Here is a 16,763-nt window from a genome sequence, read left to right on the forward strand (position 1 = left end):
CAGTGAACTGCATCTTGATGTTGCAGTGCACCTTACCCCACTGCGCTCCTACTGCGTATCCTGCTAGTTTTCCCTTCCCTTCCTTAATTCATTCTAATCCAGTTTCAAGTCTTATAGACAGCGAACTGAAGGAGTGACTGCCAAGCAGGCACAGAGTGCATAGCGCTCTTCTGTGTCTGTGGTGTCTGTCTGGTTAGCGTCACAGCGACGTGCCAGGTAGCACCAGGCTCAGCGAGGTTGCACAGTCGCCGGACAGTGCACCTGCTGGATAGTAGTTTGACTGACGTCATAGCGACGTTAGGAAGCTAGTAAACTATCCTAACTTTCTAGGTGTGGGCCGACGCTCGGCCTCCTGTGAAGCCTCGCTTCATTCTTTTCTCTTCTCTTTACCCGCTTCGCGCTCTTTTCTCTTCGCTTTCGCCTCCGCGCTTGCTTTGAGGGGGAGAGATGACGTCCGAAAGTGGCGAGAAAGAGGCCGCCGAGAGACGCGTTGCAAAGCTAGTCGCGGAAGCGGCGGAAGCTGAGGACAGACGAAATGTCACTCAGAAGGAGCTCAGAGAACAGCTGGATGACACAGTTACATCTGCGCTTGAACGATTTGAGACAAGCTTCAAAGCCAGTATAGCAGAATCACTGGAGAGCGTAAAGAATGGTCTCAGGGATGAGTTTCATAGGTCACTCCCAGACTTCGGTATCATAAAGCAAGAAGCAGCCAATCTTAAGGAACAGGTGCACAACCTTAGTGACGGTCTTAACAGCCTCACAGCCAAGTTTCACGACCATGTGGATGACATAGAGAGTGCTGACCTGAAGAGGGACGCTGCACAAAAGACACACTTGCAGATACTTGAAGCAAAACAGAAGACCGTACTAAGTGACATTAGAGGCAAAGCCTTGAAAATAAAGGGAGAGTCAGTTGACACAGAGGACATAGTCAAAACAGTATTAGCACAGATAGAACCTAGGCTCGTCACGCTAGCATCAGGTCAACAGCAGCTTCCAAGAAGTCACGGACCCGAACTTTCAACAAACGAGTTCTATGGACAGGCGCCCAAGTTTCCTCAGCATCTACTACTAAGTGACCGTACCTCACACATACACGCTGCTATAGAGGAGGGACATTACTTCAAGGTAGGTATAAACCCTGAGCTGCAACTGTCTAAGTTCAAACAGCAAAATATCAACTTCTCCCGACTAGCGGACATTGAGAAACCATGGGAAGAGTACATTTATGGTGCAGATTACTTTCATAGATATCAGCAAGAAGCCAAGAAGATAGTTTCAATCTATGATGGAGAAAGAGACATAAGTACACATGGTGGAAGAGGCTACAGCTACGTCTACATAGGCACTCAGGCAATTCTCTTTGGGAGAACAGCTTTTGATACGCTACAAGCCAGGATGAAAGAAATCCTCAAGGAGACAATCCCTCTTGAGGATGAGTCAGTGATTCCAAAGTACTCGTGCCCAGACTGGAAGGATCCGAACAAGAATCCGAACTCATCTCGATTCATGACTCAGGAACTCCATTTGGAAAACGCAGTCAGAGCTAGTAGACTAACTCTTATTTTTTATAGGGGGAGCATGGATAGACTGAGCTCAACTAACCTCCAGTACGAGCTACTGGAAAAACATCTCGGACAGGAAGAAGTCTCAAATGGCGTATTTCAGTGGATGCAGAAAGTAATTATAGGCGCTAATGCTGTCGGCACTGACAAGGAACTGGAAGACCTCATGAATCAACTTCTAAGTCTCGACTATGATATTCTGTCAGGCGGCTGCGTACTGCATTGGGTAACCGCTCTGGAACGGATAGTCAATATCCTGCAAGACAAGATGGGACCTGATTTTGACAGAGAGAAACATATTGATATGCTGCACGCTAGGGCAATCAATTTCCACAAAAGACAGTTCACAGCCCAAAATGTTACTACACTATTGACCCAAGCTTCCAGAGAATACGGTCAATTTCTAAGCCGCATGCTAGAAGCACAAAAGGTTCTACGCAACTACAGCTCCTACATGAACACCGTCAACACACTGTCCTCCAAGGATTACCATGTTGAGACCCTGCATCTTAGGATGAAATCTTGGGACGTGTATGTAAAGCACATAAAAGAACAGGCGAATGATGTTGAATACAGTCCTGGAGCTGTTCCTGCAAATTATGAACCAGCACTAGCACAGTACCTGCCTCAGGCAGACCAGGCTCATTTAGGAGAGGACGATCTATCACCAGATCCCTATTCCACAGATTCGGATACTGATGTGGCAGCTTACGGACAGCCCTACAAGCCCGGTGCTGTTCCACAGGCGCCATCAACATACGAGGATAGAATACTCCGAGGCGGCACCAATATAAATAGAGCTAACCGTGATTACAATCGCAGACGATCTGGGGAAAGGGCAACAAGACCTCCACCAGGTCCGCGTGCCGTTCTGGCAAAACCAGGTACACCAGGTGCTCTCGGCGCAGGAAAACCAGCGCCATCCATTTCCAAAGATCAACTCCTACTCCTATATGACAAATCTCTCAAAAGTATAAGGACAATGACATATGGAAAGGCCAAAGAAAAGCTAAAGGGAATGAATTCAGATATCATCTTAAAGTACCTTGACCAAATCAACCAAATCAGTCACGAAGCACTAAGTAAGAAGTTCCAAAGTGGAAAGTATGAGGCAATGGCCGCTTGTCTGTCAGCCACCTCTAAGGTGCTTGCTGCGAACCTAAGGGAGGAACTTACCGAACGCCTCAACTTCACGCTGTCTAATGAATGCTCCAACTTCCTTGATGATGAAACACTCTGTGTATTTGCAAAGAAGAACCTTACCGAGGAGTCTGACCAAGCGTTCTTCAGTCGAGTAGCTGTCGAGCCCAGTCAGGATTTTCAACCAGGGGAGGAGTCGAATTAAGCTCCCCGACAGGTGAACCAAAAGACACATGTCTGCTTATCTCTACTGAATTGTGTCTCAAACTAGAAGCCCTCAATACTCAAAACACAGACTTCACCAGCCAAGGCTGGTATAGGAACAAGGTGCGTTGCCTCTTAATTTTAGACTCAGGCGCGACAGCACCATTTACACAAGACACCAGTCAACTAATACCCTCCACAATCAAAGAACTGAAACCACCTCGATTGGTAAAAATGGGAAGCACGACTACCCATGCCACACATTCAGGCATTGGACTAAGTTGTCTGGTTGACGAGGCCAACCAAGGAACAGGTATAGTACAAGCTATTCAGTGGTTTGTTGTGCCAAAGTTCTATCAAGGCCTCCAACTGATGGGGATGGACAGTTACGAGCAGGCCAACTGGACACTCACGTTCCAGAAGGACACCAGATTCATGTACAGGGACGTACCGAAACTAAAATCTGTATCGATAACTGATGTCTCAAACCCATCCAGAATGAAAGGGTTAACTAATTGGGTAAGGATACGAAGACAAAGGAACGGACTCAAAACCATTCCGACCTCGAGTCCTAATGACTTTAATCGCCTAATCGATCTAAAGACAGGCGTTGAAATACCCAGAACAGCTCTTCAACAGGAAAGGCATGTACTCAAATACTGCCAGGTCCTTGCAAGAGCAGGAAGTTCAGCACTGCTATGCATGGGTGCAATCGGACAACAGGCAGACGATCAGCCAGAGGAACCGCGCTCAGATAAAGGCATTGCTAAGGCGCCAGATCCTGCACCTACCGATGGACAAGATCGCGATGCAGTCGCTGAACTTAGCAAAGAGCAAACAATAGTCCGCGTTTGTCTTATCGGTCCAGGCCTGTGCACTGAAGGCACAGACGGGTTCAAGGATATGCCCGTCAAAATCGTCTCATTCATCGAGGTAGGGAAGAACTTTGAACATGCTAAGGAAACCTTTCCAAATGCACAAGCACTGAATGACATACGCAAGGTTAACGAGGACATTGAACAGGACAAACTGAACATAGTGGAGTTCGATCTACTAGTGTGCTCATTCCCTTGCTATAAAAACACTCAGTTGCGCGACGAAAACGGTGGGAACTATCACCCCTCAGGAGATCTCTTCGCGGAGGAACAAATGAAGTTTATCAGTTTGGTCAGACCCAAACACGTGCTTAATGAGATGACCCCAACAAGAGTCGACTACTACCAGGAACACGACGCTGTTATAAAAGAGTTCAGGGCGATGAACTACTTTGTTGAGACTGATCAGGTTGACTGCTGCACCCTTGGCGATCTCCAATCGAGATTCAGATGGTTCGCACTTGCGAGTACAAGCCCCATCAAATCGTTTGACGTGTGCAAGGACAGTGGTATGTCCTGCTTCCCGAAAGGACTGAGTCAAATATTGCAGGATGAGGATACCATTCCTGAAAGCCTGTATGTGTTTGACACTCCTGTGCAACATGCTCCCGATCTCGTTCAAACTCTCTTTAACGCATGGAAAACATCAAAGACCAACATGCTCAGCATTCTCCCTCACGAAAATGCTCTTGCCTGTGTGTTGCTTGCGTGGGTGTTCGCCAAGAAGCACAAAGAGCTGTCTCCAGCGACGATAGTGCGGAAGACAATAACGGTTGGTTGCCATGGACCTCAACCGTACAGGTATCAAGGTCTTAAGAACCCGTCACTAGCGTTTGTGTTCACTCTGCTGGCACGCGAAATGCGACATAGGCAGAGACATGAAACCATGTTTGAGATCAAAGTCACATTCCTGCGCCCCGCACAAGGTGATGTGTACTTTGGGACAGAGCGTGATGGTCGCTTCATGTACTTTAGCTGCGTGCCAAAGGCTTCTCCTCCCGGGCCTCGCCCGGCAGACGTTGTGGCTTTCCTCAACGTTGCCTCGCCAGGCTCATGCATTTTGGCATCAGGGGGAGTGAGATATGTAGATACCAGAAATGCACTTCGGTCAAAGATAAGAGCCACACTTTGCCACTCCTACGGCAGGTTCAAAACAAATGACCCTGAACTACGGAACAGGAAAGGCACGACAGCCTACAGGATCTCAGGGCCTGCCCCCACTATCACATCGGATTTCAACATGCTTATCGATGTGTCGAGTAGGTGCAGTCCAGAGTCTCCCGAGTACAAACATGTGCACAGATACATGACAATAAAGGAGGGATCCAGAGCCACAAGTCTCACTCCAGACGCGGAGAGCAGGCTTGAATCCCTGGACGAAGCTGAAGCGTATAAGCTACTAGGTAATGCCATTCCCCGATTCACTCTCATAGCCGTCTACATGTGCGCACACAAGCACATCACTGGCTTAGCAAGGCAGAACTCAGACAACAAGGACACAGCGTTAGACACCGCAGTATTGGACGCAACCACATTGGATCCCAAGCGGAAGTACACACTAAAACCCTCAAAGGCTCTATGGAGGAAGTGTCCTCACCCTACAAGTGAGGAATACGCTCAGGCTAAGCTAAAAGTTGATTGGTATCACACTATCACACACAGAAGCTGGGAACTGATCGAGAATGACATCCTCATCAATGAGTCACTAGGTTTGCAACCAGGAGACACTCGAATGATGTCACCGTGCCCCATCTGTGAGGCCAACAAGGGTCAAATCCCAGTCATTCATCACAGCCCATCTTGGCATGAAAATGAAATGGGATATACGCCGTTGCAGGCTCTCATGATAGACATATGGGACAGCCCTGTCAAATCGATGCTAGACGGATTCACCTACATACTGGTATGCGTTTGCATAAGAAGCGGTCTGGTAATAGACATAGGCATGAAGAGACTTAACGCCGATCACTTCATCAACGCCATCGTTCAGGTCTACAACCAGATAAAGCTTGAGTACGGTATAACACTCAAGCTACTAGTCACAGACTCATTCTCAACGTTCAAGGATGGTGACAAAGTCTTACAGATGAAGCTGCGGTTAAACATCGAGATCGAACCATTACCCCCGTATTTACATAACTACAATTACGCCGAGAACTATATAAAGATCCTTCGTAATGGGGCGGTGGTACGGATACAGCAGCTGGCTGGATTGAACGTGCTTGGAAAGCCAATTGTACCAGAACAGTTCCTTCCAGAAGCATTCAGACACATGGCATGCTCGTTAAACCAAAGTTCCAGTTCCTCCATACTGCGAAAATATGGAATCAGGACAACCCCTCGGCAACTGTGCAGTGAGTCTGGTGGAAAGGTACTTAGGGACCTACCACTGTACCCATTCGGATGCAAGGTAGACTTTGTGAACAATGTGTCTAAACTTAAGACTACAGGAAGAGGAGAGGACAGAGACATCATGAACAAGTCAAAGTTAAAGACCACTCCAGCTATTTACTTGCACCCTGCAAACTATCACCATGAACGGTTTTCTGAACTAAAGAGCACGTCCCTGTCAGTTCTGATGCTCGTAACAAATGGGAAACCCGTCACCACAACAAACTTCAGACCAACAAGCCTGTCTAAACAAAACCAGATATACCTGAAGTCTCAAATGACAGACCCAAACCAGGCAAACCCGTTCATACCCAAAGAACCGGACAGGACAATCCCCAGCTCTAAGCCTAACGTCGTCTTGGTACCAGGCAGCGATAGCCGCAAGGAACAACCAAAGCCAGCCGCCACATCTCAAAGGCAGGCTACACCGGTTCCTTCGACACCTCCTCCCGAACCTGACGGACAGCTGGTACTACAAGACTCCAGGAGCAACGTTCCCTCTACACCGATACTCACAACCACACCACAGTCTAGCAGAGAACTTGTGCTACGAGACGCTAGTGACAAGGATCCATATTCACCTATGTCTCAACTCGATCGTGATATAAACGACCAACTGTCTGGTCTCCTAAGGCGAGTATCCACGGACAGAGGCTCACCAAGAGACTTGTGGCCAGACTCACCAACAGTGATACCATCTCCTTCCTCCACTACTCAGGAACCTCCATTCACATCTTCTAGTCCCAAGGTCGGTCCCCAAAAGTTCAGGAAACCCAAAGTAGGCGACCTAATACGCATTAGAAGCAAAGATGGCGAATGGATGGGAACTCCCCCATTCAAAATCATGAGAGGAAAAACCAAGCCTCAGCTCTCTGATTCTACTCCAGGAGCTACAGTCCAGGCCAGCGATATCCGAGTTATAAGATGGGATCCAGAAACAAAGGAAGACAGACAGTTTGACCTTAGAGAGAAACAATTCGGACCATCGTCAGATCCAAAAGCAGTCTGGCATTTCGCAAATCCAGATGGATCAGAAGCAACATCCGAAGCTCCAGCTGAATCTGTTACCATCACTCAGGTGCAGGACATGCAACCAGACGAGCACACTCCTAATGACACTTACGTCTCCTTCTTCACCAGCGCAGGATGCCCCACCAATGATTACTCTGAGGCTGCGCGGCGGATTACCACCCAGTGTGTCCCAGGGTACCGCGACAAGTTTCAACTACTAGGCATGATGGAAGCATCCCAACAATTGTCCGATCTCATGGTCGAACATATCGCTGACATACCATGTCCGAAGGAAGAAATCATTGCAGAAAGGATGCTACAAGCTATTTTAAATGTAAATGATCGTTGCACACTTAGGCGCACAAAGGATCGACCAAGGCGTTTCATCAAATGTAACTCGCCCAACAATATTGATCGAGCCTTAACTCCAAAGGAATATGTAGAACTAGGAGGCACCAGAAGCCAACTCCTGTATGAAGTGAGGAACAAGACAGTCGAGGTAGGTCACCCAGACGTTCAAGGTAAGTTTTGGATGAACAGCATGATAGACGGACATAGCAACCTTGACACCGCGTTCCTCAGCTCAACTGACCTTCAGTCCTCCCAAGCCTGGGACAGAGCGGAATCTATTCTCGCCGCGGCAGACTCTGCTCACCAATTGTGGGATGTAGCCCTGGTAGGCGTCTACGACTTGATAGGGAATTATCCCACTATTGTCACCCAGTCAGGTGACTCACTTGATCACCTGTTCTCCAGTCATTTCAGTGAAGAACACGAGGAGAATGTTGAAAAGGTCCTAAATTACTGCCTTGACAACCATTCCCAGGTTCTAATAGCACTACAGATGGTAATAGAAAAGGAAACAACCAGTCAGGGTGTAACGATCAAAGAAGACGACATCGTGCTGGATGAAGAGTCCATTCTAGAACTTAAGTCAGAGCCTCTAGAACATAAGAGGGAATATCTAAAGGCCATCATGAAGGAATTCGCTGACCTGTGCAGGAACGAGTGCTTCAGTTTGGAGGTAATCCCTGAAGAACGTTCTCCAATCAGCACCAAGATTGTGCTTAAGATCAAGCGAAAGGGAGATGGCTCCTTCGACAAGTACAAGGCAAGGTGTGTAGTGCGCGGCTTCCTCGCCACAATAGGATTGGATTTCTATGCTACTTACAGTCCAGCATCATCCATGACGACAGCACGCACTCTCATGGCCTTGGCGGTTCACCATGGACTACCAATACATCACAGCGACATTGCTCAGGCATTCATACAGACTACCCTGGATAGACCTATCTACATCAACTTCCCGAAAGGAGTTGACATTCGAGCAGACCTGATCAACAAAGTGCAGGAGCAGTTCCCGAACTCCAAACTGGGCATAAGACTACTTAGATCACTCTATGGATTAAAACAGGCACCAATGCTCTGGAACAAGAAACTCAACTCAGTACTTCTTGAGGCCAAGTTTGTCAGAAGTAAGAATGACACGAGTCTCTACGTCTACGAGTCTCAAGGAAAGTGGGTCGCGTGCGCAGTGTTCGTCGATGACATCCTTGTTACCGGCACCGACACTCGCAAGATCACTGAGCTCAAGGCTTTGTTCAAGGCCAAGTTCCGTGGAGAACATCAATGGGATGAGAACATCAACTCATTCCTAGGAATGGCAGTCTACTATGACATCATGACAGGAATCCTAACCATGGACGTCAAAGCCAAGATCGATGACATGTTTGACAAATTCCCATTCTTAGGAGACACTAAGCTAGATAGCCGCTCTCAAAATTCACCGCACTCCGCGCTCCTGGACGACCTACCAGAGCCAGACGATGACAAACTGACGAAGTACCAAGAACTGCTGAAAGAATACTTTCCCAGAATTGTTGGCTCATGCATCTATCTGTCCATCACGTGCAGACCTGATATTTCTACTATTACGTCCAAAGCGTGCAAGGGAATGCATGGACCCAAGAAGGTGCACATACTGTACTTACAGATGCTAATTCGGTATCTGAAAGGACACCGTGACCTGGCACTTACTTACACCAAGCAGGGGAGTGGTGCTTCACTACTATTCGCTTTGAGCGAAACCTATCCCGAACTTACCCATTTGCCTTCCAGCCCAGTGGTAGGCTTCTCTGATGCCGACTGGCTCCCTAAGGCTCAGGATGGAGAGTCAATGAAGAGTACTTCAGGTCTCTGTTTCTATTGTTTTGGAAACTTAGTACAATGGTCTTCCAAACGTCAGACAATCACTGCAGGGAGCACAATGCAAGCCGAACTCATAGCTGCCTCAAGTGGAGCGGATAGTGGAGTCTGGTACTACACTCTGCAAGTGGACTTCCCAATCCTCTTTGGTATTCAAGAGGCGCAAGCAGTGCCATTACTCATTGATAACAAAGCTGCCCTTAGTGTAGCGAACCACCCTGAATCGTCTCCTAGAACAAGACATATCTGTCTCAGAGAATTCCGCATCAGGGATTTTCACGAAGCAGGTCAAATTAGACCATATTGGTGCCCCGGCACCCATAACGTGGCCGACATGTTTACAAAAATTTTACCTAAACTTCTGTACCACAGATTCCTCGCAGTCATGGGGATGACTGGCTCAAACCTTATACACTCACCTTTTCCAGCCTTAAATGCATTACTAGCACCCCAATACGAAGACGACATCGTTAAGGAATGCATCTGCGAAAAGGTCGACCCAGATGAAGAGAAAAGTATTTACAAGTGGATGACGTCCCACAGCTTTGACTCACAAGTAGCCACCGCCCTATGGACACAATATAATGCCGGCGCAGACTCTGGATGGTTTGCAGAAAACTTACTAGTCCATCACTCTGTCTCACTTCTGAATCCTCAACCAAGCAATGAGAATCAAGACGGACCCAGCGCTTCAGTGAAGTCCAAACTGACTGTTGCCCGGACTCTCTATAGACAAGAGATGGCTAGAAGAGCTACTAGATTGGTGCAAGATCATCGCAGGCGTGGACTCTCTCCACCCGTTCCATACTGTCAACCTACATCTAACATAACCTCACCGTTTGTACTAACCGATCATAAGTACGCTTCCTTGGCTACTTGTATCGAATGTGTCATGTTGAGCATAGTATTTCTTTGGGTCATGAGCAATCCCCAAAGTAATCACACTGGTTGAGTGTATCAATCTTTTAACTCACACATATCAAGGAAGGTCTTCTGAAGAACGTGTACTTAGCAGATACTCGATTCCCATCTACTTCATTCGCTTAATTGACTCCATTCATGATGAAGCTGAAGTCCACTATCATTTGGGATTTACACGGAGTTTCAATCCAGGGGGAGTAGAGAGATAGAGAGATTTCTATCTTCATCTTCAGTGAACAGTGAACTGCATCTTGATGTTGCAGTGCACCTTACCCCACTGCGCTCCTACTGCGTATCCTGCTAGTTTTCCCTTCCCTTCCTTAATTCATTCTAATCCAGTTTCGAGTCTTATAGACAGCGAACTGAAGGAGTGACTGCCAAGCAGGCACAGAGTGCATAGCGCTCTTCTGTGTCTGTGGTGTCTGTCTGGTTAGCGTCACAGCGACGTGCCAGGTAGCACCAGGCTCAGCGAGGTTGCACAGTCGCCGGACAGTGCACCTGCTGGATAGTAGTTTGACTGACGTCATAGCGACGTTAGGAAGCTAGTAAACTATCCTAACTTTCTAGATACAAAACTCTCTATCTCTCTACTCCCCCTGGATCGTAAGCCAATAATGAAGATCCATGTAGAGCATTTTTGTACCAGAGCCTTCAAGCATATAGGACATGATATAAGATTGCACCGCAAGCTAACAATTCTACTACACGAGACAGGCGCGACCAGTCTGCAGATGGGGCGTTAGGTGTTGCAAACGAAGGGTCTACATCAACTATAGTCTGACAGGAAGGAACAGGTGGTGACAGTCCACGGCGGTGGTGATCCTGCACCAGCCTGGTAGCTCTCTTTGCCATTCCCTGCTTGTAAAGCAATTTAGCAACACTCAACTTAGCACGAGAGGACGGGGAAGAGTTGTCAGAGCCATGGTGTTCGAGGATGTTTGTGTTTACAGGACCATCGCCACAGAGATTGTACTCCTGCGGATTCAAAAATGAAGTGGAATGTAATGATACAAAATTTTTACAATAATTGTCAGGCAATTGACCGCTCGAGGCATTCCAGTAGTCCCAGGTGTACACAGCCTGAGGGGACTCGAAGTCTAGTGACTTCCGCAACTCAAATATTATGTCCTCGTCGATGTGTGAATTGTGAGACACCACCCACTCACTAAGCAGTCCTTCTGACATAAAGGACCTGTGTGTCCCCTGTAGTGATGGGTAGTCTGAATGCAATCGATTTGAACCTTCCATTCCCATTACATCCAAGTATCTATGAAACAATGTTTTATGTACTAACTTCGTAAATACGTCTGCAACATTATGGGTGCCAGGGCACCAGTATGGCCGTACCTGCTTGGCCTCGTGCATATCTCTTATACGGAATTCTCTCAGACAGATATGCCTTGTTCTGGGTGAGGATTCAGGATGGTTTGCGACGCTTAATGCAGCTTTATTGTCAATCATGATAGGGATAGCTGGAATATCTTGGCTCAAACCGAATAAAAATGGAAAATCGCACTGTAGAGTATGATACCACACGGCACTGTCAGCGGCCGAGGACGCGGCAATCAGCTCGGCTTGCATTGTACTGGCTGCCGTAATAGTTTGACGCTTTGAGTTCCACTGCACTAAACTACCAAATACATAGAAACAGTGTCCGGAGGTGCTTTTCATTTGCTCTCCATCTGAGGCCTTGGGCAGCCAATCGGCATCAGAGAAACCCACTACTGGGCTACTAGGGACATCATTCATTTCCGGAAAGGCAGCGGCCAGGGAACCAATATGACTAATGGCTTTGCTATTCTTGCGATACACAAGACTGAGGTCCCTGTGCTCCTTAAGGTATTGAATCATGGCCTGTAAATAAAGTATGTGAATTTTCTTTGGCCCATGCATGCCTTTGCATGCTTTGGACACAATGGTGGAGAGATCAGGCCTGCAGGTGATGGAGAAGTAGATGCAGGATCCCACTATGCTAGCGAAGTTTTCCTTCAGCTGCAGTTGATAGTCCGACAGTTCGTCATCATCTAAACTCGGAGGGTTGTCGATTTCAGATGAAGAGGTTGATTGAGACCAACGATTGCTGCTAGCTAGGAAAGGATACTTCTTAAACAAGTCATCAATCTTGGCCTTGACGTTCATAGAGAGTACACCGTCAGTATACGAGATATCCATGCCCAGGAAGGAGTTAATGTTCTCATCCCATTGATGCTCTCCTTTGAATTTCTCTTGGAACAGTTTCCGCAGCTCCGCTATTTTGCTGACGTCAGTCCCCGTCACCAAGATGTCATCAACAAATACGGCACACGCAACCCATTTACCTTCATGATGATGTATGTAGAGACTGGTATCATTCTTGCTGCGAATGAAGCCAGCTTCTAGTAAGACTGAATTCAAAAGTTTATTCCATAACATAGGTGCCTGTTTAAGGCCATACAGGGATCTGAGCAATCGGATTCCCAGCTTGGAGTCTGGAAACTTGTCCTGTATGCTTTTCAGCAAGTCAGACCTAATGTCTACACCTTTTAGGAAAGGAGATGAAAATTGGTCTATCAAGTTTGGTTTGGATAGGTAGATGATTGGTTTCATTTTCATGCCACCTGTCACTGTGTTTGGGAATTCGGATTTGACTCTGGTTTGCTTCACAGTCTGCACAGGGACTCATCATTCGGCTGTCGCCTGGTTTTAGATCGAAACCTAGTGTGGTGCCTGCTTCAATGTCGCTTTCTATCTGTTGCCAGGATCTGTGTGTTGTCTTGTGGTAAAGGTCCACTGCGAACTTGGAATCGGCATATTCCTTAGACGTTGGGGATGGACATGGGCGCCATCCTGAAGTAGGCGCTTTGGGTGCATGCTTCTTCTTGCGGTGTTTCCTGCTGTCTGAGATGTTATCCCTTACGTCAGAAGAAGATAGTTCAGTATGAGCACCCAAACACATCAGTGGTCGAGCATGTATATGTAGGAAAGCGGACAGACTGTGTGTTGACATGTCACCTCCGAGTATGTGTGTACATACGGTGAGGTACACTGCTGTGAGCATAAACCTAGGAATTGCATTTGAAATCATTTTCCTGGCAGTCTCTTCATCCATCGACTGTAGGCGTTGTAGACAATCGGGAGTAAACGATGATGCCCTGGCAGCCTCCACTGTGGTGAAATATCTATGGACAGGCGCGTTAGGGCTTTCATGCCTGTGAGTGACATCAATGATTACATTCATGTCACTGGTGATGGTGGGTGCCGGACCAGATGTGAGATAACCTGTAGTACCCTTCTTCTTGTTTAAGTACGGATCGCCAGTGTGAAAACGGCTATGGCTATGACAAAGAGTTGCCCTGACATGTGAACGCAGGTAGTTCATAGCATCCTCAAATAGGATTTCTCCCCCGGGTGCAAGGCGCGCGCTCCGCGGCCTTGCATTCATTGCGTCGACTACCTGCTGGCGAGAGACAGAAGACGAAGAGTGGGAGAGGCTACAGGTGAAGTATATTCCCTGATCGCCAGTACGGGCGCCAAAATAAATATCGCATTGGGGAGGGTCGCGCTGATACAGCAGCTGGAAGCTGCAGCGAAGCGACACAGAGGCCCCGGGGAATTGGCGCAGTAATAATGAGTAGATATACGCTACATGCTTACGGTGGCTCTACTGATGTAAGGCGGTTATCGCACGGAAGAATTGCTTATGGATAAAGAGAACATCTTTTATCAGAAAGGTCTTGACAAAATGTTCTTTCTTTTTACTGCGCGATGTTACCTTTTGCCAGTGGAGGCTTTACCGGTGGTAAATTCCCTTAAGATAAGATGCTTGATTATGCTACTTCAATATATCCCCGGACTTCCTTCGGTGCTTATCAGTGACGGGCTTCTGACCGTTTAGGGCAAGCACACAGGCTTCCAGGAGCTTGTACGCAGGTTTCCTGCGATAACCTTGGGAAGTTGAGGAATTCGTGCAGGCAAGTTCGGGAATCCCCGGAGCGGCGTGCAAGGCCAGAAAGGCGCAGCACGTGCCTCGTAGACAACCATAGCAAGTTGCCTCCAATGAAGTCCAAGTTGGACTAATGTGGATCAAAACCTGACGGCTTTTGTAACTTCACATTATTGCAAAGTAGCAGTTTAGTATCCATTGAGCCAAGCACTAATCGCATTATTGACGAATCTAGGTGACTTAACATGCATCCAGTGGTCGGAGTCTACTTCGACAACTCGGCCGTGCGGGGTAGAGCGCACAAAGTCGAGCCAATGCGGACCGAAAAAAATGGTATTAGCTTGGCGCGGCTCGCCTCGGGTCATGTTCCCCCAAAGGAAGAGGAGTGGGACACTTGCAGGTGGATACGGATGTTGAATGAAGCCTCGGTAAGATAAATTATATTCGTAAGGCCAAGAAGTCCTCCATGTGGCTCTGAGCGGTGCTGGTGCCTCCCAGTAAATTGCTGAACCAACACTCTTGCTGTCGTTTTTCTGTTGCCACGCCTCTCGATTTTGTTCTTGGTAAGTCAAGTTAAGTTTCCAACTTTCGGAAGAGACTGTACTGCCAACATCAAACGATATGATTTGCCTGGCAACTGCAGGATAACGATGAAGCATCTCATACCCGATTACAGAGCCCCAGTCATGGACAACAAGTGTTGGGTCCACAAGATGAGCCTCTAGCATCGTCTGGTGGATTTCAATGAGTTGCTGGGTAATTTTCAACTCCTTATCAGGATCTGCATCAGGAAAGTCAGGGTGAAAATTGGCCAAAGTCACAGCCACACAGTAAAATGAACCATTGAAACAAAAATGTGCAAATTGTGCAGCCCACATCGCAGCGTTGTCTGGCCATCCATGGATGAAAAAAAGTGCTTTGGCTCCAGGCTCCCCGAGCTCAAGCGTCGGCAGCGTCCGTGTCTCATTGGAAACGACCTTGGCTTTGACATCGGAGCAATCTGGGTATCGCGGTTCACTTGAAGCAGGGTTTCGATAATAATACTGACAAAAGTCGACTTCAAGGAGCGAGTCCTCATGCGCATAGACCGCACACAGATGCAAGCCTAGAGTCAATAAAATGTTCTTCCTCCTACACATCCGGAACGAATAGCTGTCTTGTGTTCGCTGGCATCTGTTGCTCCAGAGGTGAAGTATTGTTGTTTGATAGGGGGCAGTTAGGATGACTCGGAGTCCGGTTAGGGCCTACCCCACCGCCCTAGCTACCTAGAAAAGATAGGACAACGATTTTAGTCAATTTTTTTTCGCGATATGAAGACGGATCCATGAAGCTGTCGCAGTCAGGATTCATATAGTGGAGACGTCCAGCCAAGACATGGACAGGACATAGGGACAATCATCATCCAAGACAACGCAACGCGTCTATCGGAAAACCTGCAAACCGAACGGATCACCGAGCCACAACACAAACTTTACCAGTAGATACGAAAAAGAAAAAGGATATACCGTGTTAGAATCCGAGTATGCTAGTATGAAGCACCAGCATAGTATAGCACGAGCATAGCCAGTATAAGGCAGACTTAGCATAGCCAGCATAGGCCAGTATGAACGTCCCAGCATAGGGGGGATAGCCCGAGTATGCTAGTTTAAAGCACCAGCATAGTATCTTTTCGAACTAATCCTTACAAAACTTACCATCTCCTATGCGCCAAACGCTCTCCGTAGCGCGAAAATGCCTGACTGCAAGTCAGGTAAAACTCCCCGGTTGGGGGAACGTTGGGGGAACCTCTCTGAGCATGGTGGTCCAACGATCACTGACGCGTTGGGCATGTTCTGCCTGATGGGGGGAGAAAATGAGAGCACTTTGCCGTTGGAACTCGGGGTCGGAGGCCTAACTTCAGTCCGTGTCGCGGGGGAACACGCAGAAGCCGAGATCCCTCCTGCTCGCCCCCTCAGCGCCGCACCGTGACGACGCGCCCACCGTGGCAGGGATACGCCAGGACCACTTGGATACGGTGCCAAGTTTTGTAAGGATTAGTTCGTTAAGATGGCATGAGCATAGCCAGTATAAGGCAGAATTAGCATAGCCAGCATAGGCCAATATGAACGTCCCAGCATAGGGAGGATAGCATAGTCCCGAGTTAGGGTAGCATAGCCCAAGGAGCGGCATGTAGGCTCGCTAGGTGGCTGGCTCATCGCCAAGCGCACTTTGGTTTTCTTAATCACACTCGCGTTCTGACCTCGATAGTCGCCATTCTTCAGACCAGTGTGTTACCCATACTAAAATCCGACACTTACTACCCAATATTTTTTGCTTCAATTGTAGCGTTTGCTCTGATATGCGCAAATGATATATTGTTAATATAAATTCTACGCTTATCATCCCAAATAGCGCAGGCGCTATAGCGATAGCGCAATCTCCTTAGGGTGCTACCTTCAGAGTTTCCTTGGCTGAGGTACTAAACCACTCTCCGAAAACGGTGCCTCCGACAACCAGGAGACGGCACTCGCCGGCGTCTGTCGACGG

At 47.8% G+C, this 16,763-nt stretch overlaps 1 protein-coding gene across 1 annotated transcript in view; it reads right to left on the reverse strand.

Moving 5' to 3' along the window:
* The window catches only part of AURANDRAFT_67931 (hypothetical protein), a gene marked incomplete at both ends in the record, with an annotated part of 16,943 nt that extends 1,009 nt beyond the window's left edge, over positions 1 to 15,934 (reverse strand). Inside the window, 11 exons of the mRNA XM_009043515.1 lie at positions 3,326 to 3,375; positions 3,704 to 3,782; positions 7,782 to 7,873; positions 8,140 to 8,183; positions 9,814 to 9,823; positions 11,338 to 11,395; positions 11,482 to 11,507; positions 11,573 to 11,582; positions 13,329 to 13,356; positions 15,486 to 15,502; positions 15,932 to 15,934. Of these exons, the coding sequence (XP_009041763.1) occupies positions 3,326 to 3,375; positions 3,704 to 3,782; positions 7,782 to 7,873; positions 8,140 to 8,183; positions 9,814 to 9,823; positions 11,338 to 11,395; positions 11,482 to 11,507; positions 11,573 to 11,582; positions 13,329 to 13,356; positions 15,486 to 15,502; positions 15,932 to 15,934 (417 nt within the window). The remainder of the gene's footprint in view (positions 1 to 3,325; positions 3,376 to 3,703; positions 3,783 to 7,781; positions 7,874 to 8,139; positions 8,184 to 9,813; positions 9,824 to 11,337; positions 11,396 to 11,481; positions 11,508 to 11,572; positions 11,583 to 13,328; positions 13,357 to 15,485; positions 15,503 to 15,931) is intronic.
* Between the last annotated feature and the right edge of the window lie 829 nt (positions 15,935 to 16,763).

This window comes from Aureococcus anophagefferens, assembly GCF_000186865.1.
Source record: "Aureococcus anophagefferens unplaced genomic scaffold AURANscaffold_56, whole genome shotgun sequence".
In the NCBI taxonomy this organism is placed as follows: Eukaryota; class Pelagophyceae; order Pelagomonadales; family Pelagomonadaceae; genus Aureococcus; species Aureococcus anophagefferens.